The sequence below is a fragment of the Pogona vitticeps genome, chromosome 4, assembly GCF_051106095.1.
Source record: "Pogona vitticeps strain Pit_001003342236 chromosome 4, PviZW2.1, whole genome shotgun sequence".
NCBI classification, from domain to species: domain Eukaryota; kingdom Metazoa; phylum Chordata; class Lepidosauria; order Squamata; family Agamidae; genus Pogona; species Pogona vitticeps.
Genome location: NC_135786.1, coordinates 46,398,038 through 46,424,129, shown reverse-complemented (window position 1 = coordinate 46,424,129; position 26,092 = coordinate 46,398,038). Strand labels below are relative to the sequence as shown.

The window sequence follows — 26,092 nt, the reverse complement described above, 5'->3', positions numbered from 1 at the left end:
TGGAACCCACAGAATTTTTGGTGGGGGACTCTTCAGCCTCCAGTTCCCCAAGAGCATGTACTAGCGGGAATCACACTAAGAATAAAGAGGCACTGGGTCTATTTCACACTCTTATCACAGAATGAAAATGTCACAGTGTTTTTTAATAGCCAGGAACACAACAGATTTGATGGGAAACCTCAGGTTTTGGGAAGTTTTTCAGCGCTTCAGAAAATAATTCTACTGCAATGAAACTGCACAAGCATGTACTGTAAATCTATACATTAATCAAGCAGAAACCACATTAATTCTGAAAAACAGTCTAATAACAGTTAATATCTTTTCAGATTACTCTTAACTTACTGCTTAATATTCATCTTACTGATAAAGAGATATACAAGATTTTAAAAAAACAAAAGAACGAAAAGTTCAAAGGACAGGGGAAGTTGGTGCAGCAGCAGATAGAGAGAGTTAAGTCAGAGTTATGTAACACTTCTACTGGGACATGGACAGGGCAGCAGACAGCTTGCTGATGGGTTAAAAATAGAATAATCCCAATTACAGCCACACTTTTTCAAGGTTTCCTGTTTCATGAGCTCAGAGAAAGCTCATGAATGGAGAGGGTGGGAAGACAGAAGCAGATGTCCCAAGAGCCCATTTTATTTTCCTTTTAATTGAAGAAACACAAGCTTCAGACAGAGCTAAACAATGGAACATTGGCCTTTTGGGGGCGGGGGAGGCTAAAATTTCAGATCCAAGCAGATAAGATTCAGATGAAATGCTTTCAAACCCAGCCCTTTGTAACAACAAATCAAGGATGCAAAATGTAGCATGCTAGAAAATAAATGATTCATCATTCAGGAGATGGTCTTCTCTGGGTTAGTCTGTCAATTATATACAAAAACACTGTTTTCAATGGAGCTCTTATAAATTTAATGTAGCAATAAAATATGTTTGAGAATGTGAAATACTGCTAAATAGGACTTGCCTACTATTATGCATTACAGGTCAGGTGAAGAAAATGTCTGCATAAGAGATATTTTTCTTTCATATACTGAATTTTTATTTTTTATTTTTTTTGTGTTTCTTTACCAGAAATTGTTTTTTTCTATAATTTATCATTCTTTCATTTTCTGTCTCTATGAGAGGGATCTTAAGAACTGGAAAAAGTTAGAACAAAATATATTTACTATAAACAAACAAACAAACACATAACTGACCAGCAGTGATCCATACACTCATATTGCCTGAAATCCTATGACAGAATTACATAAACTGTGTAACATTTTGAAGTGAATTGCTGCAAGTTAAGAAATCTTTCTAGGCATTTGTTGCATACTGAGTTGCATGACTTGGTGTGCAACAGATAATTTCTTATACAGGAAGTTGCCTCTAAAAGTTACACCAATTGTGTAACTGTGACCAGTATTACATGTATAAAGCATTGCATGCTCTGACACATGGTAGCAAAATTATTTATCAATATTATAAACTTTCAATGTGGATTACAACCTCAGGTCCTAAAAAAATGAAATATTTTTCAGAAAAGGCTAGGAAAAGACTTGGTCCCCTGCATGACGTATCATTTTATTTAGGTAGGAGTTTGACAACTGACTGGCAGCAAACAATTTGGCTTTTAAATGTTGGGTAATAGTATGTTTTTCTATTATAATTCGCTGGCCAAAATTCTGTACATTAGTATACTAAGTTTCAACTAGAGTAAACTCATTAAATCAATGGGACAGAGGAGTTAACTCACCAAATGCCCCTAATTCCTAATGTTTCGCCAGTCTCTGTGGCCGGTATCTTCAGAGGACAGCACTCTGAAGATGCCAGCCACAGAGACTGGTGAAATGTCAGGAAGAACAACCTTCAGAAGACGGCCAAAGAGCCAGAAAAACCCACAACAACCATTAGATCCCGGCCATGAAAGCCTTCACGAATAAAATTGGGCTACTTGGATATTGGGCAAATATTCTGTGACTACAGAGAAATTCAATCAATGCAGTATTTATTTACCTGCATTCAATTTATGCCCCACCATGTGTACCAAAGATCTAGAAGCAAATTATCAACACAACATTATCAAAGTAGGCAATTTCTGGTCAAAACCAGTCTATCTTAACGATTTAATTTTTTAATTTTATCTATATTTCATATATACAGTGGTGCCTCGCTTAACGATGGCCTCGTTTAGCAATGTTTTCGCTTAACGATGGTTTTTTAAAAGAATTCTATGCATCATTTAATGATGTTTCCTATGGACGATTTTCGCTTAGCGATTTCGGGACCATGCTTCGCATAGTGAATGCATTTTTAGGTCCCCTGTTTTGCTTAACGATGTCCATTTTTTCAATTTTAAAAGTGTCTTAAAATGTTCAAGAAATGTTTTAAATGCTTGGAATCGTTAGTGCACCTTCTAAAACGTGTGCAAACTTAATTTGGCTTTGATCTGACTTTTCGATAATTTTTGGTGAATTTTTTTCTCCCCCATAGGAAAGCATTGAAACCAACTTTTGACAGCTGTCAAAAGGTGGGCTCCATTGTTTCCTATGGGGGAGAAAAAATTCACAAAAAAATAATGAAGACTCAGAACAAAGCCAAACTAAGTTTGCACACGATTTAGAAGGTGCTCTAACGAACCCAAGCATTTAAAACAGCTGCTGACTTTTCGTTAATCTTTTGTGAATTTCTTCCTCCCCCATAAGAACCAATGGAGCCCAACTTTTGACAGCTCCATTGTTTCCTATGGGGGAGAAAAAAATTCACAATAAATTAACGAAGACTCAGAAACTGTTTTAAATGCTTGGATTCATTACAGCACCTTGCAAAACCTGTGCAAACTTAGTTTGGCTTCGTTCTGAGTCTTCATTAATTTTTTGTGAATTTTTTTCTCCCCCATAGGAAAGCATGGAGGTGTCAAATTTTGACAGCAGTCAAAAGTTGGTGGGGGGAAAAAATTCAGCAAAAATTAATGAAAAGTCAGATCAAAGCCAAATTAAGTTTGCACCCATTTGAGAAGGTGCACTAACGATTCCAAGCATTTAAAACAGTTTTTGAACCTTTTAAGACACACTTAAATTTGCAAAAATGGACATCGCAAAACCATTGAAATGCACTGAATAGGCTTCAATGCATTCCAATGGAGGAAACATTGTATTGCTTAACGATGTTTCCTATGGGTTTTTTCGGTTAAGGACGGCAATCCGTGCCTATTGGAACGGATTAACCGGTTTTCAATGCATCTCTATGGGAAAACGCGTTTCGCTTAACGATGTTTTCCCATAGCGATGTGTTTTTTGGAACCAATTAACATCGTTAAGCGAGGCACCACTGTATCTAAAATTTTAAATTGTGCAGCATTCTGATACGAATAAAGACAGACTTTGGGACTGATCAGGAAGGACAGGAAGAAAACAATATTCACATTTAGCCCAACATACCTTTCATAGTGTTTCTCTTTTTATTTATAGTTCGTAGTCTATAAATGGTCATACTTTATAAATAGTCAAAAGGCCAAGCATATTTATAGACCTCCCATTTTAATTTATTCACAAATAGGGTCCAAAATGCATTTGAGATGTAGCATCTTCTCTTAATGCCCAGAAGGCTATGTGGATCAAGGTGTCTAGTTTTTTCTAGAAGAATGAAAAGCCTTAGTCCAAGAAGGTAGTATGCGGCTTTCAAAGAACACTGAACACCTTCTTTAACAGCAAATTCAAAGGTGAAGCTAATTCGAACAATTATTCCCTCTTCTTAGCACGTGCAACTCTTGTAGGGAACTGATTTATTCCTCCTGGTACTTTAATCTTTGTACTAGAAGGTAATTTGAAATATACAGTATATTAGTGATAAGGCATGCCCGTCAAAATAAGATCAATTCTGTTTCTTCTGCTGCTAGTTGGATTCTTACATACTGGATTCCACTGTAGTTGATAAGCACCCTCTCATGGGTTAGGCAGGCAATTTTCATTTCTTTCACTTTAGAAACTCTGGAGATTTAATATGTACTTATTTTGTACTTGTTAAATATCCAATGTAAAAGCTGTTCAATAAAATTAAACTTTTCAAATACCGTATTTTTTGCTCCATAAGACACACCAATTTTTTAGAAGACAACAGGAAAATATAATCTGTTTTCTTCGCTCCATAAAACGCACAGACTTTCCACACCCCCGTTTTGTGGGGAAAAAGTGCGTCTTATGGTGCGAAAAATATGGTAATTGCTTCTTATTGACTGTGAGCCACTCTAACAACAAATTATGTCAGCAAAACAGGAAATAAAAAAGGCCCAAACTAGTCTGGTAAAAAAAATGCATGCACACACAAATCAAAATTCCATTCTTAATAAGCAATAAGCCCAGCATTAAGAAAATGCTACTCCATCAAGTCTAGCAATTTATATTGCTAGAATCATACCAAACACTATGAAAGGATTAAAAACCACCTTTTAATTAAGATACTTGGATCAACAGAGAAGATGAATTAGTAGTGGTTACATCCCTAGTTTCTTCCAGATATACAATACTCCATCTTCTAACAGATAATTGCAGTAAGACTACATTTACTACTAAATGGTTTACTGTTCCAGTATTGCGAAATACTCAAAAGGCAAAATTGTGTTCAGCCTAGAACTAAACAGTGTTCACAAGGAAACCGTAAGGTCAATCTAGAAGACTCAGTGGTTTTGAGCTGAAGTCAAATAACAAGTCTCCTCATTTTATATAACATAATGCTGTATCATTCTGAAAACATCTCAAATTAGTCAAATCAAATAGCTTTTCACAAGGTTCCCAAATACCTATTTACCCAGAAGATACGCTATGGTTCCAAGAAATTCTATTTCAAAATACTGAAGTACTGGACAACACCAGCAATCTGTATGTTAGACTGCACAGGGAAGCCACTGAAATCCATAAACATAAACAAAACTTCAACAGGAAAAAAGGCCTGAAACTAAACCCGGCCTGGCGGCCCATTCTGAAAAATACAACCTGTAAAAGGTCAACGAACTCTTACCCAGCCAGAAGGGCCGGAGAGCTTCGCGCACGCACGCACGCACGCACAGACACACACAAAAAAGACCAGCTAAGGACACCCATTGATCACAGTGACAGATAATCTCTCCCTCTACCCCCTCCCTCATCACAACAAAAACATGATCACCCTATCTCCTGAAAAAAGACAAAAGCCGTTTCCACAGCTATAAATACTATCCAACAAACACCAACAGAGCATGGACAGAGTTCATACTCCAGTCCTCTGAGGATGCCGGCCACAGAGACTGGAGAAACGTCAGGAAGAACAACCTTCAGAACATGGCCAAAGAGCCAGAAAAACCCACAACAACCATTAGATCCTGGCCGTGAAAGCCTTCACGAATACGTTCAATTCCAAGATCCTTCTCACTCACAGTATTATTGAGCCAGGTATCCCTTATATTGTAACTGTGCACTTGGGTCCCTACTCCACCCCCAGTGTAGAACTTTGCAGCTATCCCTGCTGAATTTCATTCTGTTGTTTCCGGCCCAATGTTCAAGCCTATCAAGATCTTTTTGTAAATCTTCAGAACTCACTTATTTGTCTTTCTGAAGGTCCATGGTATCCGCAAAGCTCTCATCCAACACATTTCAAAAGCATTCATTGTTACATCAGTAATCTGATAGTGTGGACTATCTTCATCTGGAGCTTCAGTGACACATTCTTGGATCAGGACCATCTAATTCTGAAGCACACACATTTCTTTTATAACATTCCACAGCTTCCCATGTATATAGTCATATGCTTTGCTGTAACCTATAAATAATAATTACGTGCCATCAAACCATTTCTGAATTACTCTTTCCAGGGCTTTTGAGGTATTGAGTACTCAGAAGTGGTTTACCACCCCTTTATTTTGGGGGTACTCTGGGGCTGTGCAGCTTGCCCAAGGCTATACTGCCTGGCTTTTCTCCCAGGAGGCACAGTGGAAATCAAATTCCCAATTTCTGGCTCCACAACCAGATAGCTAAATCACTGAGCTATCCTGCCAGCATAATCTATAAGCACAGAATATTTTCCTTCTGAAATTCTTTGCTACACTCCAGTAGCCAACATGTATTTCCAAAATGATCTCTGATACTTCTTTTTTTTCTGAATCCTGCTTGAATGTTAGACATTTCTAGCTCCATGTGAGGAAATGTCTTTGTTGCAACAGCTTGAGGTTCACTTTGCTTATATAGAAATTTATTGCAACAGCACAATACGTAGTTACTGAACTCTTTGGCATCTCCTTTCTTGGTTACTAAAATGCATACTGGATAGCTCAGTGGTTTTAGTTATCTGGGTGCAGAGGCAGGGGTTGAGAGTTCAATTCCCTACTGTGTCTCCTTGACAGAGGTTGGACTCAATGATCAATAGGGTCGCTTCCAGCTCTGTAGTTATAACACAATGATGACAGTGATATCCAACACTTCCAGTCTGTACGGCTACTGTTTTGTTTGCCATATTGGTTGACATACTCTTGTCAGGATTATGACAGATTCTGTCTCTAAAGCTTAGAAAAGTTCTATTCATAGCCCATATACTCCAAGTGATTTATTTCTTCCAAACACTTCAAGAACTGATTTTCACCTCATTTTTTTAATTGCAGGCTGTTCATCACATGTGTCTTCTGTATCATTCTTCAGTACGTTGTTTCCATCTCCTCTTTATTTTATTCTGGTTAGATAATGGCTGAAATCCTGTTGCTTAGCACAAAGTCACAGTAGTAAGCCCAGTGAATCAGTGGAGATCTGGTGCAACAACTTATTTATTTTATTTATACCCCGCCTATTTGGTCATTGCGACCACTCTAGGTGGCTTCCAGAAAAATAAAAAAAGAACATATACATATACCAAAAATATAAAGAAATTATAAATCAATAAACAGATTCTTCAAGATGGAAAATAGTAAAAGATAAGAAAAAAGAAAAATTAAGTATTAGCTGGAGGGAAGGCCTGCTTAAACATCCAAGTTGTTAGTTGGGTCTTAAAAATACCCAGCGACGCGGCCGCACAAATCTCTGGAGGGAGGTTGTTCCGGAGGCGGGGAGCCACTGCCAAGAAGGCCTGAATTCCTGTTTTTTTCCTTTCGGGCCTCCCTCGGCGTCAGGCTCCTCAGCCTCACCTCCTGACTCGATCGAGTGATACAGTTAGATCTTGGTGGGAGTAGGCGTTCCTTCAAATATCGAGGCCCTAAACCATTTAGGGTTTTATACATAAGCATCAACACTTTGAAGTCGATGCAGAACCGAATGGGCAGCCAATGCAGTGCGGCCAGAATAGGAGAGAGATGCGGTGGCCAGACTCACTCCACTATGTCTGGCCGCCGCATTCTGCACCACTTGGAGTTTCCGCATCAGCCTCAAAGGTAGCCCCACATAGGGCGCATTACAGTAGTCTAATCTTGAGATTATGAGCGCATGCACCAAGGTAGTGAGCACCCCAACATCGAGATAGGGTTGCAGCTGGGCTATCCGCCAGAGATGAAAGAAGGCAGTATGGACCACTGACGCCACCTGAGTTTCCATAGTGAGCGCCGGGTCCAGATGGATCCCCAAACTGTGAATCCCACTCTTGACAGCAAGAGTCCCCTCCCCCAAACGAGTGTTTCCCAAACCACCTACTGTGGGGGCACCCACCCTCAGAACCTTCGTCTTGTCCGGGTTCAGCTTCAGCCCATTTCCTGCATCCATTGCAGTACGGCCTCCAGGAAGCGCTGAAGGGACAGAACGGCATCTCCTGCAGTTGGTGAAAAGGAGATGTAGAGCTGGGTGTCATCAGCGTACTGATGACACGATGCCCCACACCCCCGATGACGCCACCCAGAGGCCTCATATAGATATTAAACAGCATTGGAGAGACAATCGACCCCTGTGGAACCCCACAATTGAGACTCCACGGGGCCAAAACACTCTCCCCAAGCTGTACTCTTTGGGGACAGTGCTCCAAGAAGGAACGGAGCCAGGCAAACGCCAAGCCACCAATTCTCAACTCAGAGAGCCTCCTCAAGAGGATACTATGGTCGACGGTATCGAAGGCCGCTGAGATGTCGAGGAGGACCAACAGAGACACTTTGCCCCTGTCAGCCTCCCTCAACAGGTCATCGTACAGGGCAACCAATGCTGTTTCTGTACCATGACGCGGCCTGAAGCCCAACTGAAACGGATCCAGGGCATCTGTTTCATCCAAATGCGCCTGGAGCTGGTCAGCCACCACCCTCTCAACCAGTTTGCTAATGAAAGAAACATTGGCGACGGGCCTATAATTGCCAATTTCGTCCGCCGCCAAATTAGGTTTCTTCCTTATGGGCCTAATGAGTGTCTCCTTGAGGGCAGGAGAGACCCATTAATTATTGCTGTGGCCCATTCCGTTGTTATAGGCCAGGCTGTTTTGATTAGCCAGGCTGGGCAAGGGTCAAGGGAGGAGGTGGTGGCACGACAGCAATCAAGCGCTTTGTCCACAGTATCCAGTGTCACAGGCTGAAAGCAATCGAAAGTCACCGGGCAAGAGGGAGCACTGGACATCTCAGCTCAACTCACTGTATTTAAAATCTCTAAGTTGCATTGATTTCAATGAGCCTACTCAACTTGCATAGAAATTGTTGGCAGAATATGCCTAAACGTGGAGAGGTTCTCCAAGTCCTAAAGTTTAGAGAAAAAATTGGCTGTGGGTGTTGAGGGAAAGGGAGGGAAGAAAAACACCACCACGCTGGAGCCAAGTATTTAAAAGACAGGGACTAAGAGTAGCTGCTGTGGCAGCATTACCAACTCTTTTGCTTCCCCATTTCTTCCCACTTCCACTTCCCTATGCAGCCATGTGTTTGTGTGTGTGTGTGTGTGCGCGCGCACACATATGTGTGTGCTCACTCTAAAACAAATCCTAGCCTTTTCTATAGGGTTTACTCCCCAGTGCAAATAGGTAAAAGTGGAGAGCAATCTACATTGGGAGTGAGACATGAAGGAGCAATTTTGATGCATGTGGGCAGGTGGTACTAAGATGACCCAGAGTACATGGCAACAAATAACTGCTCTGTGTGTGAATTCCACTACTGTGATGGTTTGTTCCAACCTGCAACAAACAACATACCAGAACAGCCCAGAGCAATCGCAGAATGATATGGGGCAACACCTCAGTGTGGATGAGTCCTTATTTATAATTTGCTTAAAATTCTATTCTCTCCCTTTTCAGAACTGAATCTAATTCATGAGGTCAGGTACCTGGAAGATACCTGAATTTCCTCACACGAGAAGTCTGTTACAACAGGATACATATCTCAGTCCTGCAGGTGAAAGAACAGAAAAGTTTAGTAGGGTTTTAGCCATTTTAATGCAGTAGCCAGTAAAAAAAAAAAAAGCCCCTGTATTCTGTTTTGGGGTCACGAAGAGTCAGATACAACTTACGACTAAACAACAACAACAACTCTGTTTTGCTTTTAATGTATGCTGGAATGAAGTATATCGATGTATGTTCTGTTCTCTTCCATACAGTGAACACAAACTGCAATATATGATTTACATCTATGTAGTACGTTTCAGGAAGTTATCTTACAACTGAAGTACTGAGTGGAAACTCACATACAGCAGCAACAACACGTTATCTCCCAGCTGGTGTAGAGAGACGTGAGATACTGAGCTTCCCTGCACTGATGTCCTGAGTTAACCCAAAGTCCTAGTTTCTATAGGTAACCGTAGCAACCTGAATTCTCATAGCAAGGGATCTGTTTAGTTGGCATATTACCTAGACTCATACCCTAAGTCATCAATTGTTTTTGAACAGAACTACTAAAATCCTACATTCAGGAAGAGAAAAATTGGGTTTTGCTTTTAAAAACTGATTAATTCAGGCAAGATATAAAATGGAGTTGAGGAAAAGCCTGCAACAGGGATGAAGATACAACAGCAATATGGATTCTTAGCAAGATGACTGGTTACTTGGCAACCACAAAGAGGTGTGTAGGGGGGAATGGGTTATAATTATACAAACAGCTCTTCCAGCAGCCCTCAGAGAAGGGTGAGAGCTGAGCTTTGACAATTTTGTCTGATCCTGTCACTAGGAAGATCAGCAGTAAATATCCAGATACGTACTACTGTATCTCGAATGAGGTTCTTTTGCTTTAATACAGTGGTGCCCCGCATAGCGAGGTTAATCCGTGCCGGATTAACCGTCGCTATGCGAAATCGTCGCTAAACGGGTAGGGAAAATGTATTGGAACGCATTAAACGAAGTTTAATGCGTTCCAATACCTTTGTTACTTACCCGTTCAGCGAGGATTCCAGGTGCCGGCAGCCATTTTCGCGCCTTCGCTAAGCGAGGGCAGGGCGCGAAAACGGCTTCCGGCAGCCATTTCCGGGCTTCCGGCGGCCATTTTGGAACCGCCGATCAGCTGTTCGGCGGCTCCAAAATGGCCGCCGCAATACCCGATCTTCGCAATGCGGGTTTTCCCCATTGCGACGATCGGGGATGTTTCCGTATAGCGATCCCGAAAAAGGGATTGCTATACGGAAACATCGCTATACGGTGCACTCGTTAAGCGAGGCACCACTGTACTTCCATGTTGGTATTAAAGCAAGAAGCTATTCTGGATGCCTTGACACCACTCACCCAGGTACCTAAGGCTCTGCAACACTCTTTAAGCCTTTAACACCACTGAAAAACTAGATTTTCAGGCACAAACACAATACTGTAGCCAGGGAATATAAATCTCTCTAGCTCTTTAAGAGTTATCCCTATGCAAGTAGGCCTTGGTTTGTTAAGGATAAAAATCACACTTACGTACTTTTGGGGAGTCATGCTACACAAAACATCTTTTTGCTGTGTTGTATAGACTATGGTGCTAATGCAGTTCACTACATCTTATGATAAATCTAATCTTAAAGATGCTGCACGACTCTGAAATCTCTTGACAAACAGCTTTCTTCTGTGGTAATGTGTTTTAAGGGAGGAACTGGAAGCACCCCCACTAATATGTTTGCTGGTGCTGCTCTTATAATAAATGGGCACACTATGAACTCTGGCCTCTGTTTGTGGCACAGAATACCAAACAGAAAGTAAGAACAATTTAGCCTAGAGGCAAAAAAAATAAGCACCAAGACAATCTTTGAACTTGTGCATACTCGTAATTTCCAAGCCTAGTCCTGAAAAACAGGACCTTTCTCAAGTACTGTAAGCACAAGAACCCAATAATTCTTTAAAACAAACACCTAGCACAAAGCTCCCAATCGAGAATTATATATGCAACAAGGCGAAAAGCAATGTTTTGCTGAAGAATCAAACAGTTTGTTTGATTCTTCAGCAAACAGCTATATTATATTGTATTTCTTTTCCCTATCCCAGCCTTTAGACTGGTTTTCTGCAGGGGACACTGAGGCAATGATACAGTGATCAGGCCTTCTACGTGACCACAAAGACCATGTAAATATTCCCCAAGGCAGTCATGTTGCTTTGGAACATAATGTAGGAAGCAGCAGCATGAATATAGTTAAACACTATAAGAAGAAAAAGAGAAAGAAACTCAATTCAGAACTGAAACTACCACTTTCCGGTACCTCACACAAAAAATGCTAATCACCATGGTAACATCCTCCTCCCAGTGCTTTTCACATGATTTGCTTTTTTATTCCTCTGGTGTTGCTGCTTGTCCTGGAACAAAACAGTCAAGGTCTAAGTAAAGGTAGCTATGGGACAGAAATTGATTAAGCAGGTACAGTATTTGCTGAGTCTTGAATATCTGCAAAGCCTCTTTCTCTCTCTCAACTATATATTAGTGTCATCTACTACCTGCATGCCTTTTTATATCAAAGTTACAGCGAGAAGATCCTGGGATATAATGAAAAATGTGGTTATCTACAAGCGTGGTAATAAGATTGTAAAATTTTGGACTCTTCAGAACTACTGTACAGAAAGCTAGGAATTTTAGTATACGCAAGTTGTCTTGGCATGATGCTGCAAAAATTAAAAAAGCTGTAGCACTTACCACAGTATTCCTACTTTCATCATGAAGAAATCTTGCATATATTAAAAAAATAAAAGAATTTTGACACTTTGAAGACTAACAGATTTATTTCAGTGTGAGTTTCCATGGATTACAATCTACTCCCTTGGACATATGCCACTAAATAGCCACAATTCAATTTGCAGGTATATACTGTGGGAGTGGTGGCCCAGTGAAAATGGACAGAAGTACAAATAATGGCATTTCAAAGAATTTCAATAGCATTGTTAACAAAGTGTGTAATATGTAATGACCTTTGAAAGTGCCGATTACACAAACATCCTGGTCATACCTGAAACTGATTCACTCTATCAGGAACGTTTTTTGGCTGGTTTTTTGAATGGAAAAAATACTGATCCAGGAAGTAGCTTTGTTTTTCTGGTTTATCCATAGGCTCTATTCTGTTACACATGCTAGAGATGTTTACACACCATAGACTCAGTAATTTACTAATTTCATAAAGATGCCAGATTTTGTTTAATCAGGCCCTCTGCGGTAGACAGGTAGCCAACTCCACAATTATTAGAGTGAAGATCAAGCAACCATTCTCAAAACCAGGCACCAGAAACATTTAGCAAACGAAAATGTGCCACTAAAAAGTTACTAGTGCATTTTTGAATATTTTTGCTTAATTTTATTCTCTCATATTGTGTGCTGGTGTCAAATAAGCAACCAGTATTAGATTATTAATGCTTTACATTTAAAAAGTTAACAAGGAAAGTGATAACCAACAATAATTTCTCAATTACTGCAGTGTATTGCCCATTTTGCAAGCCTGCTTACCAGTTCTAAAAAACTAGAATCATTACCAAGGTTTTTTTTAAAGTGTAGAACCTATCAACATACCTTATAAGTTAGTGCTGGCACCTATCATTGTGCACCAAGTTGTGTGACTCAGCATGCAACAGGAAATGCCTATGCTGACTTAACTTGTAGCAATACATAGGATTTTGGATATTAAGTATATCTGTGTTGTGATGTTTAACAATTTATTATAAATAAAACATTGATATCAGTCTCCTTATAAAACACATTTTTGTGTAAACATGAAGTTCAGATCGATACATCTGAATAACTCAGTAAGTTTCAGAAACTTAAGTTTATAAAATGAAATTACAATTCTATCTATAAAAAAAGTGTAAGGTCAGGTTTCAAATGCTTCCTGAAAATATGATTAACAGAACAATCTGTTCGCTACTTTTTCACTGGGGGGAAATAATGTTTCCTGGGACATATAAACAGCTTATAGCAACATAGTCAACTAGAAGTAATGCCACAGTCTGATCACTATCAGACAAATTATTCAAGATCTACATCACAATCAACATCTCCTTGATACAGGGCAGACTAATGTACCCCAAATACTGTTGAACTGAGACCCTCATTATCTTCATCCAGCAGGATTAATAGTGAAGGATGATATGGTAACTGTTTTCCCATCCCTACTTTCATGGGAAACATGAAACACTTACAGGAATACTTATGTTCTTCGTTCTGCCAATATACATCATTATCAGTATCAGACCACTCCATATACATCATCACTTATAAAACACCTAAAATTCATTAATGACTTTGGCAGAAAAGACTTCCACCCAGTCTTTTCCTGCCATCTCACTGTGGTATGGAGGTGATATTTGGCTCTTATCAGCAATGCCAGTGAAGCACAGACTTTGGCAAGTTTTATCAAACTGGTTGGTCTTCAGGTACAACCTCAAAATACATCTGCCACACAACAGCCAGTCTGTTTCAGCGCAGAACTGCACATCACCATCCAGGTGATGAACTGACAACAGCAACCACAATGATGGAACGGAAGACTTGCACTCTGACTGCTGAATGAAACTACCTGCACTGATGCAACCACTCCAGTGCTATTCAAGGGGTACAAAGAAAGCCCCTGCCTATAGGCTCACAATCATGACAGACATTATACAAAAGGAGGTGTTGGTGAGTGATGAAGAAGGAAAATGAAAGCAAATTCCTTTGCCAGATGGGCAGGGCCAGACTGTTTTCTTCCTTGCCCTTACATCCTTACTGAGAAGTAAGGGATGAACCCTCCTTGGTCTCTTGGCTAGTAACAGAAACCAGCATATACTGTACAGTGGGGTCTCTACTTAAGAACGTCTCTACTTAAGAACAATCCAACTTAAGAACAGCTGCATTTGCTAAATTTTGCTTCTACTTGAGAACAGAAATCCAAGATAAGAACAGGAAAAAAAAACCTTTCCTGCTCTTTTTTTAACCTTAGGTCATCTTAGATTAAAAAATTCTCCCCCTAGTGGTAGAGTACGTATTAATCAGCTTTGCATTAGTTCCTATGGGAACTAATGCTTCAATGTATGAACACACCTCTACATAAAAAAAAAAAACAGCCAGAACGGATTAATTGGTTTTCAGTCCATTCCTATGGGAAATTTTGCTTCAACTTAAGAACGTTTCAACTTAAGAACACCATTCCAAAACGGATTAAGTTCTTAAGTAGAGGTTCCACTGTAGTTTCTATGGACGGAAAAGAGCAGATACGGATTAAATGGTTTTCAATGCATTCCTATGGGAAATGCAGATTCAACATAAGAACTTTTCAACTTGAGAACCACCTTCCAATACGGATTAAGTTCTTAAGTAGAGACCCCACTGTATCTCCTTTCAGCTCTGTAGTTCCACAGCCTCTAGAATGTGCTTCCTTTAATCTTTTCATTTGTCAATATTTCTGGTAATTTAAAAGCTCGAGTTGATGTAAGACCTTTGCTACATCTGACCAAAGGTTTGTCTATCCCAGGTTTCTATCTTCACAGATGCCAATCTCATGCCCCAAAAGGAAACCCACATGAGGGGCATACATCCCATGTTCCTCAATACTCTGTGCTATACAGTGGCGCATCGCGCAATGAAAAATGAAATTTTCATCTTGCAAGGCGCGGATTCCCATAGGAATCCATTGAAATATAATTAATGTGTTCCTATGGGTGAAAAAAAGTCAGGAAAAAAAGTCTGAACAAAGTCACTTAGAGCAGTGGTCCCCAACCTTGGGCCTCCAGATGTTCTTGGACTACAACTCCCAGAAGCCTTCAGCACCCCCTCTGCTGGCCAGGATTTCTGGGAGTTGAAGTCCAAGAACATCTGGAGGCCCAAGGTTGGGGACCACTGACTTAGAGTACCAGGTACTGTAGAGTGAACCCCGCTCCTCACGCTGCCTTGGTAGCCCCGGAACAACCGGACTCTGTGTGACCAGAGCACCGGACTGCTGAGAGGGCATTTTGTGGTCGTCTCTGCTCCCCGACCCCGCCTCTCAGCTGTTTGGAGGGGAGGCGCAGCAAACACCACTTTCAGAGGCTTCCTGGGGTTTGCCCAACACGGAAAAAGGCAGGGAAAAAGCACCATTTTTGAATTTCCCACCCTTTCCCCCTGCCTTTTTCTGTGCTGGGCAAGCACCGGGAAGCTTCTGAGACCCAGTGCTGAACAGCTGAGAGGTGGGGAGCAGAGATGACCACAAAACGGCTGCCGCCTTTCAGCTGTTCGGCGCTCTGGTCACACGGAGTCCAGCTGTTCGGGGGCCACCAAGGCACCGCAAGGAGCACGGCTCAATCTACCTGGTACTGTAAGTGACTTTGTTCTGACTTTTTTTGTTTGACTTTTTTGCCCATAGGAATGCATTAATTAAATTTCAATTCATTCCTATAGGAAACCGGGCCTCACAAGACGAAAATTTTGCAAAACGACATGACTCAGGGAACGAATTAATTTCATCTTGTGAAGCATCACTGTACTCTGTCTGGCAGTAATATATGATTACTGCTCATAAATAGTCTTATCTGTCAGGAGTTTTAGCTCACTGCAGTGATCCAGGAAGACAGCCCTGGTAAAAATCTCTTGGGTCTGAATTTTAAAAAGGATATCCAGGCCACTGACATTCCTGAACTTAAATCAAGCCCACCTAAAGTATTCCCCCGGAAAAGACCCTGATGCTGGGAAAGAGTGAAGGCAAGAAGAGAAGGGGACAACAGAAGAAGAGATGGTTGGACAGTGTCACCAAAGCTACCAACATGAATTTGACCAAACTCCGGGAGGCAGTTTGGGCCTGGCGTCCTCTGGTCCATGGGGTCACAAAAAGATCCATGGGGTCACAAAGAGTTGGACATGACTTAATGACTAAACAACAACAAAAGTTGAACCTGGGGTTCAAATCCCAGGTAGCCGGCTCAAGGTTGACTCAGCCTTCCATCCTTCCGAGGTCCGTAAAATGAGTACCCAGCTTGCTGGGGGGGCAATGTGTAGCCTGTATAATTAAAATTGTAAACCGCCCGGAGAGTGCTTGTAGCGCTATGGGGCGGTATATAAGTCCAAAAAAAAAAAAAAGTATTACTTTGATACAAAAATCATGGGATTTCTGTTTATGCATTCAAGGTTGCTATCTTATGCATATCTTCTTTGGAGAAAGCCCCTTGAACCCAATACAAGTGTTTGAATCCCCACAGAGCCTCCTTGACAGGGGCTGGACTTGATAATCCATAGGGTCTCTCACAGCTCTGCAGTTTCATTATTGTTATAGAAGACATCTGCAGGATTGTACTGAAAACTTCACTTAAACAAGCATGCACAACAAATACTGTATACAGCCTCACACTGACATTATGCCTGACAAAGAGTTATTTTTTTAAAACAAACCAGGAAAGTTTGTTTATTCCTCTTACATCAATACATTAACACCTTGCCTTGGTCTGTTTCTCCCAAGATTTCCACAAAACTTCCATTTTTCTGTTACAGCTGGTTGCCTCATTTAAAAATCTGCTCACCACACGACATATTTTATAAATTAACCCAGTTGAGAATAACGAGATTTACTTCTCATTCCCCTCCCCCCAAAAAGCAAATTCACGAAGAGGGTCCCCTGCTTAGGTTTGCCAGCCCTATTTGAAAGCACTCTGCCTTGTATCCCTTCTTAGCCAAAATACAAAGGGAATTAATGGAGACAGGCTTTTCCAGATCCAGACTTTGCAACTGCGTAGAGAGCCATGGCCCGGGCCAGCTCCAAAACACGACTGTCCTTTCATCTGCCGTCTTCTCCTCTACATGATTACGAACTGATGCCCCGTAACCAGCAGGAGAAAGAAGCCAAAATCGGGAGTGCGCCTGTTCACTGAGCATGGAGGCTCCCGGGAGGGCCTCCTCCGCTCGTCAGCTGAACCCCGGAGGAAGGCGGCGGCGCCTGCGCGCCTCGACAGCTGGCGACCCGCTTTGCATCACCCGCGCTGTCTGTCATCGCCTCGGCAACGGTCGCCCGGGACAGAACGTTTCCCTCCGCGAAGCCGGACGCGCCCGCGTGCCTTTTCTGTTCGCCCCGCCCCCCGCCGAAACAGACTTGGCTCGCGCTGTTCCCGTTCCTCCTGAACGACTCCACACCACGCGGGCTGCCAAACTCTCTCCCTGAGTCACCCCTGCTGGCGCCAGTTTGCAAAGTCATCCTCGTTATACAGAAAATGCGGAACGCGCACGCGCCGCCCTGCACACCCGGCAGTCACCAGAAAGAGCGGCCGTCTACCACCTTAACGTGCCAAAAATATGAAGCCGGGAAAAAAGGGGGGGCGGGGAAAAGAGAGAGAGAGAAGGAAGCGGCTGAACGGGAGATATCATGGCGTTTGCTCGGAATGCCCTTCGGCGGGCTGAAAAGGCAACTTAAGAATTACGACCGCCGAGGGTGGGGAAGATTTACGCGCCTCTCCCATCTCTTTCTCTCTCTCAATAAACAGGAAGGCGTTGCAACCAACATTGAATGAGATGCTCGAAATCCTGAGGGGGCTCCTCAAGAGCGACCAGGCTCCCGTTGTAACGCTTTTCTAACAACGCGTCGAAGCCGTGGCCCCGGACCTTACCTCCCTCAGCTGTTTCTGAGGCGGCGAAAGGCATTTCTTCCGAACGGCTCCTGCTCTCCTCCGCAAGGTCAAAACCACCGACCAACCTCTCGAACGGTCCCTCCTGCGCCTGCAGCTACCTTGCGGGTTGTGGTTCTCATTGGCGTCCCCCAGCCTCCGGCACCCGCTTTTTGCGCAGGCATGGCCGGATCGCTCCTTCCACATAGGATGAAAATGTATTTTGTTCACTTGCCTCTGGGCCAGGTTTTCAACCGGCTTCCTCCTCGGTCCCGCACTAAAAACTATCGTATGACGACTACCACCTTTCTCCACCCCCCGCATTCCTTCTATTAGTAGAACTCGTTCCTAACTCTTGTCTCTCGTTCCCCTTCCCCCCCCCCCCCCACACACACATATTTTTCTTCCTTTCCTTTTTTTTTTAAATTGCCTCTCCACACGTGGAGGCGAAGCAGCTCAACGCTTGAACCAGTAGACGGCGTCCCCGCTGAGGACCAGAACTTCCTGCCTCCCACCCTCTCCTCAGGGTCGGTTTGTTTCTGGAACGAGACCGCGTCGTGGGGGCTCTCCCGTTTTACTATTGGCTAGACCCGATATACCTCTGCGTTTTTATTGGCTGAAGACGGACGAGAGGGAAAGAAGGCTCGGTTTGTAAATGCCCCTAGCTAAACTAAGGTAGTTTACATTGGCATACAGAGAGTCAGTCAGATTTTTTTTCTTCCGCCTCGTTTCTTTTGGAAATAGCTAGGTTTGAACATGCAGTACAGTAATAGTGGTAGGGGTTTTTGTTTGCCCAGAGTTGACCTGACGGTGGATCACGACCTTACAACTTGTGCTGCAGTAACTGTTGCAAACAATTCGCAGAGTAAGGTTTGATTCTCACCCAAAGGTCTAGGCTATAGGCTATTTTACCTACGACGAGCAAATAGGATATTCTTTTATTCAACATAAAATGTGTATGTGTATGCTGGGTAGAATCTTGTAGTAAGTCACAACTAAGTTAGGCTCACTGAATCAGTGGGGATTTGATGAGTCGACTCTCATTGATTCTATGGGCCCACTTCAGCTGCAAGGTACTACAAGATGTCTGCCTGTAAGTTATATATTTGCAAACAATACAAAACTAAAAGGCAGGCGCCTTTCCGCTGGCATTAGTTCTCCATTAGTAGTTTTTTTGTGCCTGTATTTGTTTTTGTTTTAAAAGGAAGATAATTAAGTTCCTTCTCTGAAATTTGTAGTACTAGTAATTCAGCTTTGACACAATATCCTTGTAACAACAAATGATGAAATAAATGTATTTTATGTACTGAAATGACATGTCTCTCTTCATTTTATTAATTCTGCATGCACTGTTCCCTCCAGGCATGGAACATTTTCCCCACATTTCCATTGGAATAAAATCACTGGTACACATATACAGATTGTGTTTACTATACATTGAGGTAGAACAGTAAATACTCAATAGTTACTACAAAGCTCATTGCTGCACCATTAGATTCATGGAAGACCCAATGTGATGCTGTGCTTAAGAGTGTTGCAAAGGGACTTGGACAACCCAGATTCAAATCATTACCAAGGCACAAAACTCTCTGGGTGACCTTGGGCCAATCCCTTATCACTGGATTATTGTGACGGTAAGTACAATATAGAGGAGAAAGGACCATCTACACCATTGAGAGCTCTTTGGTCAGGATACAAACTTAAGTAATAGGATGGCCAGTTACTTAAGACTGCTGCTTTAGGGATTGTACACACACACACACACACACACCTAACTCAATGGTATCATTTGCAACAAAGAAAATGGAGAGGAGGAGGTGGAAGGAAAGAAATGCCCCCTCACAGAACAGACTGGGCAGTCTCGTATAATTTAAATGCAAATTATTGACCTTCAGTTGCTATGCAATCCTTAGTTCACTGAACTGAGAATGTGCCTGATGATATTCCTGTGCCAGACCCATCTACAGTTGTGCAGGTAGGACTGGATATTGTGGTCTGAGAACCAACCTCCCCTTGCCCATCCAGGACAACTGACAGGCAACAACAAACAGTATCAGTGTATGGATCAATATGGGTGTGCCAGGAGGCACCAAAGCTAATGTTTCTCACAGCAACACCTTATTTCTATGTCATATTTAAATTCCTCCCCCCAGTTATAGTTACAGGGTCTGGCTGTAGCATATGTTCATGTTACATGTTGTGTGATTTTCTACAATGTCCATGCCTATTCTTAAATAAATGTGTTTCAGCCTGTGGAAACATTTTATTCCTGTATTCATATCATTTTATTCCTGTATTCATGACAGCACTTTAATTTCAATGAATTTAAAATATGAAACTGCACATGCCCAGACATCATATGTACGTATCATGAATGTGGAAGCAGCTATAAAGAAGGCAAAGGTAGCAAAGAAGGAGAGAAGATATATGAGTCACAACTGAAGTAATACAACATGATTGTCAAATAATGTGCTCCTATCATTAAGACCATTTTACCTGGGATGTAGACTTATCTATAACACTGCCTGCCCAAGGTGTTTTAAGCTCACACTGACTTGTAGAATCAAGAACTACCAAATTGGAAGAAATTCCAGGAGATAATTTATTCAACTTCCAATTATCATTATTGCTGCAAACTAATTTTAGTTTTGTTTTTCTATTGGGGGGGACCCTATTGCTCTTTATTTTTTTTTGATGGTATTTCAGCTTTCTTTCAGATTAAAATTCAATCACTAAAAAAAAGCAGGAATTTGAAAGGATTTGCCCTTTTCTGTTTCTTCTGAAAATAAACAATGGTGTGGCAATTAAAATCTAAGGCTCTTCTCCGGGTTCCCAGTTTATGAGGTTAGGTGAAAGATTCCAGGGAGGGGGGGCTTTTCAATTATGTCATCTAAATTATGGATTTTGCTTCTTAATTTCACTTAATGTATCTGTTATGTTTTGGTTTCCAGCAGAAATCTATTCTCTTCTCACACACTTTTAATGGCATGACATTGTACTTGACATTTTAAAGATACCTGTTCTTCCTACTTTATCCCCCCTCTTAATACCAGCACCATGGTTATAATTCATTTTATATACTATTAGGACTATTTTATTACATTTTTAATATTTGCAAAAGCAAAGCAAAATTTTTTGATGTTTTAACTTATGTCTTGATAATTATATTTTATCTTTGTGGCATGGCTTTAAATAGGTTAAGTAAGATGAGATAAATACATGAATATGTATTTTTCCTAATTAAAATTACCACTTGTGGGGTTTTAAAGATCTATTTTATAAAACCTGTAATTATTAGGTAATATCAACCAGAGGACATAAGCTGGTAGCAGCAGGCTGGAATGACTGCTTGCAGAGGTGGAGATCAGGAAGTCAAACTTCTACTCTGAATGCTAGGAAAGGAGCTAGCCAAGATGACTCCGTGTTATGTAGCTTTGGTGGTATGTGTCCTGCCATCTCTATAGGTTTGGCCAAGCTGCACAATCCTAGAGCACTACCAGGAGGAGGGATTAGTAAACCACTTTTGATTACTTCATACCTAGAAAAACTGAGTAGTCCCCAACCTTGGGCCTCCAGATGTTCTTAGACTACAATTCCCAGAAGCCTTCACCACCACCTCTGCTGGCCAAGATTTCTGGGACTTGAAGTCCAAGAACATCTGGAAGCCCAAGGTTGGGGACCACTGCGGGGATTCTCCAGAAGTTGGAATCAACTTGGTGGCACATAATTAAAAATTATCTCTACCAGATATAAAGAGCTCCTTTCCCATTGTTAGCTTCTTCTGGTGCACTGAACTGTGCTCAATTATCTGTAAGGGCTGGCCACAGTAAAAAAAAAAGTCAATTTCTCTTAACAGAAATGGTATTATGTGATATTTGGTTCTACGAGCTATCTGTATCTTGGGCTATGCAGAGTACATTGTAATGCAAAAATTATAATGTATTTATGACTCAGCGGAATCCTTCCTCACAATGAAGCTATTAAATGAGTCTTTCTAATTATTACCTATCAATAAAACAGCTGCAGAAAACATGGAACATTCCTGACTATTGTATGCATGAATATGAATCTGTCAATATTAAGCTAAGGCTTCTTTATTACAGGTTTCCCATACTCTCATGTAGTTAAGAAAAAGGGAGATCCAAAACAAAGTAAAGCCAGACTGTGGTCTGGCAGAGCTATAAGCATTGTTCTACCATGTACAGAATCTCTCTCCTAAATTTATAGGCTGACCTTTATATTGCCTGCTAAGCCCAACTGTAAGTTCCAGAGGGAGTACATACACTTAGTAATGAAATTTACGTCAATGTTGACTCGCCAAAAGTCAATTTATTCAATAGAGTTACTCTAGTTAAACTAACAATTAGGTTTACCCACATGACATTAAAAAACCCTTTGTCTCAAATGTGTAGCATTAGCTTTTGAGGTGGTGGTGGGAAGCTTTGCCAAAGCTTACTTGTTTTTAAAACTTTCTGGCTTTTTCTGTACAACAGAAATATGCCTGACTGAACTATTTTAGCACGCAGAAGAGCTGAGAAAAAAACAATCTATCACCTATCCATAAATTATGCTAGACAATAAGGGGAAAATGTCTTCGAAATATTTTTTCCCTGTAAGAAGTCATTAGGAATGTTGTACAACTAATTAATCTTTTACTGACAGACCTTATCAGCCTACCACAAAATAACTTGTTAAGAAACGGAAAAAAAATGCCTCTGAGCCAGGCGGAAGATAGCAATAGAAGATATGAACACTAAAAAGAAAGAGGGATGGAGGGGAGGGGAATAGAGCGAGAGAAGAACAAGAAAATAAATACATAAATAACTGAAGAATTTGCATAGGAAAGGTGAAATGTCAAGATTTTTGGGAATAAACTGTTGAGATCCAGAAATAATGGATATATATTTTTAAAAGTCAAACTGTTTCGAATAAAAAAATCCAGACTGTTTTAATTAGAAAAAGCTAATGTGTATATTGAAATAATAATAAATATTTTATTACGATCATTGACCAGCAAAAGTAAGCATCATTATTTAAATTAGGAAACATCAAATCAATCTAAAAACACTAAAAACATCTATATACATATATTCGATATCTCCTGCCTCCCTATCATAGGCCTTGTCTATAGGCTGTTGTAGCTTGCACAGAACGACAGAATTGTTACTTAGAAGCTCATAGAGCCCGTAGGATCATTAAGGCACTAATTTAATACACTAATTTACAGATGCTATACTTGCGCTTTGTGTGGAACCTTTCCTTCATGGATTTGATTGCAGCATCACAGATTTTAGCTACTTTTGTCAACATATCTGAATCTTGGTTTAGCCCAGTATATCTGCCAGGGCATTGCCCTGTCAGCAAGAGCAGTGTGTAATGTGCCTCCAATCATTCAGGAAATGCCCTTATGTAAGGGTTAACGAGGACTTCTCAAATGCCAGAATAAAAAACACAATGAAGTAACAAATGGGAGATGGTTTCGATCTCACCAGAGTTATATGGACATATATGCTAAGTGTAAGAGGTATTGTAATACAGTACTTCCCTTCCTGGACTGCTGACGGAAGTGCATTGAAGTGGGCCAGAGTAAGGGCTTTGCATTGTTTAGGTGTTAAGGGTAAGTAGAGATATTTAGTCGGTTTGGGTGGAAGCAGTGTGTTGTCAAGTATAAGCCTATTTATGATAATACCAAGGTCCTGCTATCTTTCTGTCTCAATAATATGCTGCCTAAGATTACTCTTCGCCTTAACGTATCCCATTTGTTGGATACATTCTACCGAATAACTGTATCTGTTGATTTTATTGTATATTGCTCTCTTCCAAGGTGACTGTTAGTTATCTTTTAATACCAGTGAAATCAGTCCATTTGGTTGAAAGGTTAGTTTTAGCCAAAAGTTAAAAATAGCCAACCAAGCTCTGGCTTCATTGTTTTGATAAGTAACCTATATTCTGGATAAGAGACTACTATTAGGATAGAATATGGAGAAACACCATAGTTTTCCACTGGAAAATGTGTCAGAAAAGGCTGTATTTTCGTTCCCAATTTGTTCAGTCTCTATGCAGAAATATCATATGAAGAGTGTGATATATACTATATCTCACACTGATATTTCTGTCATATTATTTTGTGCAGATATTGTCCTGTATGTAGAAAAGCAGAAGAATATTGTTGACAGGAGATGGCATATATCACATATGTGATGTATGGCATGTCCCTTGTGCAATTATATTGTAAATATCCAGTAAGTGTACTTGTTTGTGTAGACTGGTCCAGACCTAGCTTTATGGGAGAATGTAAGTACTGTAATTGAAATCCTGGTAGAATTTATTCAGCAATTCCTTGCCATGAGCTCAGATAATGAAGACGTCTATCAGTTTTAGGTAGAAGAAGATTCTGGGTACAGGAACTGAGAAAATGTTGTTCTTGGTCAGTCATGAGTATACTGGCATACAGTGGAGCCATGTGTATGTCCATCTAGAAATATGTTACTGTCCAAAGTTATTTGTGAGCACAAAGTCAAACAGTTTGGGAGCCGGATTCACTGCAGCCTCATTTGGAAAGGGCTTTTTAAAAGGGGTGGGGGAGAGGGAGAACTATCTAGAATTATCTGGATTGTAGATTTGGGGTGACTGAGACTGACTCTCTTCCAGTGGCTTCTGGCTGTCTGCGCAATAGCAAGAAATGTCACGACCTGTCTCTCAGTCACTCAACACCATTCACTTGCATATTCTCACCATGTGCAGGAATATCAAAGAGTTACTTGCTACCAAGCAGTTAATTTGATAACAAGTGTTTACTTTTGTTAGTTTTTAATGGAGGTGGTAGGTTACAAAAACCAAGTTTTACACAGACAAGCAAGGGAACTTAAGTTTCCTTCCTTCCTTCCTTCCTTCCTTCCTTCCTTCCTTCCAAAGGACATAAAATTTCTTCAAGCTTTCATGGAACCCCTGTGAGGACATTGTGGTCCCCCGGGGGTCCGTGGACCACAGGTTAAGAACCTATGTGTTAGATAGTCTTTGATTTGTTCATATCAACAACAGCTTCTCTTTTCTGCCTCTCTGATGATGATACAGTATTGGGGTTGTTTCTGAGGCTATGAATGGCTCCCTCTGACATAATTGTGTGGCAAATCATGTTACTTGCTGATTACTTCCAGTGTAATGGCAAATGTTTTCAAAACAGACATCCAATTTTTTGTTTTGACCTTCCCTAGTTACGCATGCTGTACTATTCCTGATCACTATATACTGATGTGAAAGCTTATTCAGTGAAGAAAGCTAAAAGGGAAAAAACCATTCAAAATCTGGCATTGAAATAAAGTTTTACAAATATCTTGGAGCGCCAGAAGGACAAGTAAGACGGTGCTAGATTAAATCAGGACTCAACTCTTTTTTAGAAGTGAATATGACTTAGCTAAGATTATTGTATTTTGGACATGAGAAGACAAGAGTCACTGGAAAAGATAATAATACTTGGAGAAGTTGAAGACAGCAGGAAAGCCAAAAGACCAAACATGAGATGGATGGACTCAATAAAAAAGGTACAGCCTTTAGTTTGCAAGACCTGAGCAGAACTCTTAATGGCCTTGAAAACACATAATCATAAAAGCATCCTGTTAAGACCAGAAGCAAGTTAGTTAATCCTGTGGAAGAGACTAGGGGTGGAGAGGAGGACTGAAATAGATGAAGGAGCATGCGAAGTGTTGAGATGGAAGAAGGAACAGAGGCTGCTCCTGTTAAGGAGTCAGGAGGGCACAAGAGGTTAGATAGGCACAGGACAGCATATGATAAATGGAATAATGACAAGCACCCAAATGCAGAGAACTACAAACCACAGAAAGATAGGCAAGTGTTTCTTGGAATTAGCCAGGGGAAAAGAAGGAAATGAAGCAAGAAAAACACTATTTTTATTTTTACAAGAGAATAAATAGGCACTTTTCCTATTATCTGCTCTGATCCTAGACAGGGACCATAGGGTGCCTTCAAGCTGTGCAGTTCTAAGATGATGATGTTGAAAGTCTAGCACATTTTATGTGACACATGTACACTTTCATGGATGGTAGCCCACTTCATTAGATCAAAGGATTTGTTTACACCACCATAATGCTAGAGTTTAAGGAGCTGTCTCTGTTTATATATATATATATATATATATATATATATATATATATATATATATATATATATATATATATATATATATATATATATATATATATATATATATATA

The 26,092-nt window shown here is 40.7% G+C and overlaps 1 protein-coding gene across 2 annotated transcripts in view; it reads right to left on the bottom strand.

Moving 5' to 3' along the window:
• LOC110086561 (uncharacterized) overlaps nt 1–25,809 on the bottom strand; it is an 83,903-nt gene extending 58,094 nt beyond the window's left edge. For both annotated transcript variants that reach the window (XM_078391846.1, XM_078391845.1), the window contains exon 1: nt 17,866–25,809. In XM_078391846.1, coding sequence (XP_078247972.1) covers nt 17,866–18,186 — 321 coding nt within the window. In that variant the 5' untranslated portion in view covers nt 18,187–25,809. The remainder of the gene's footprint in view (nt 1–17,865) is intronic.
• Nucleotides 25,810–26,092: the final 283 nt, after the last annotated feature.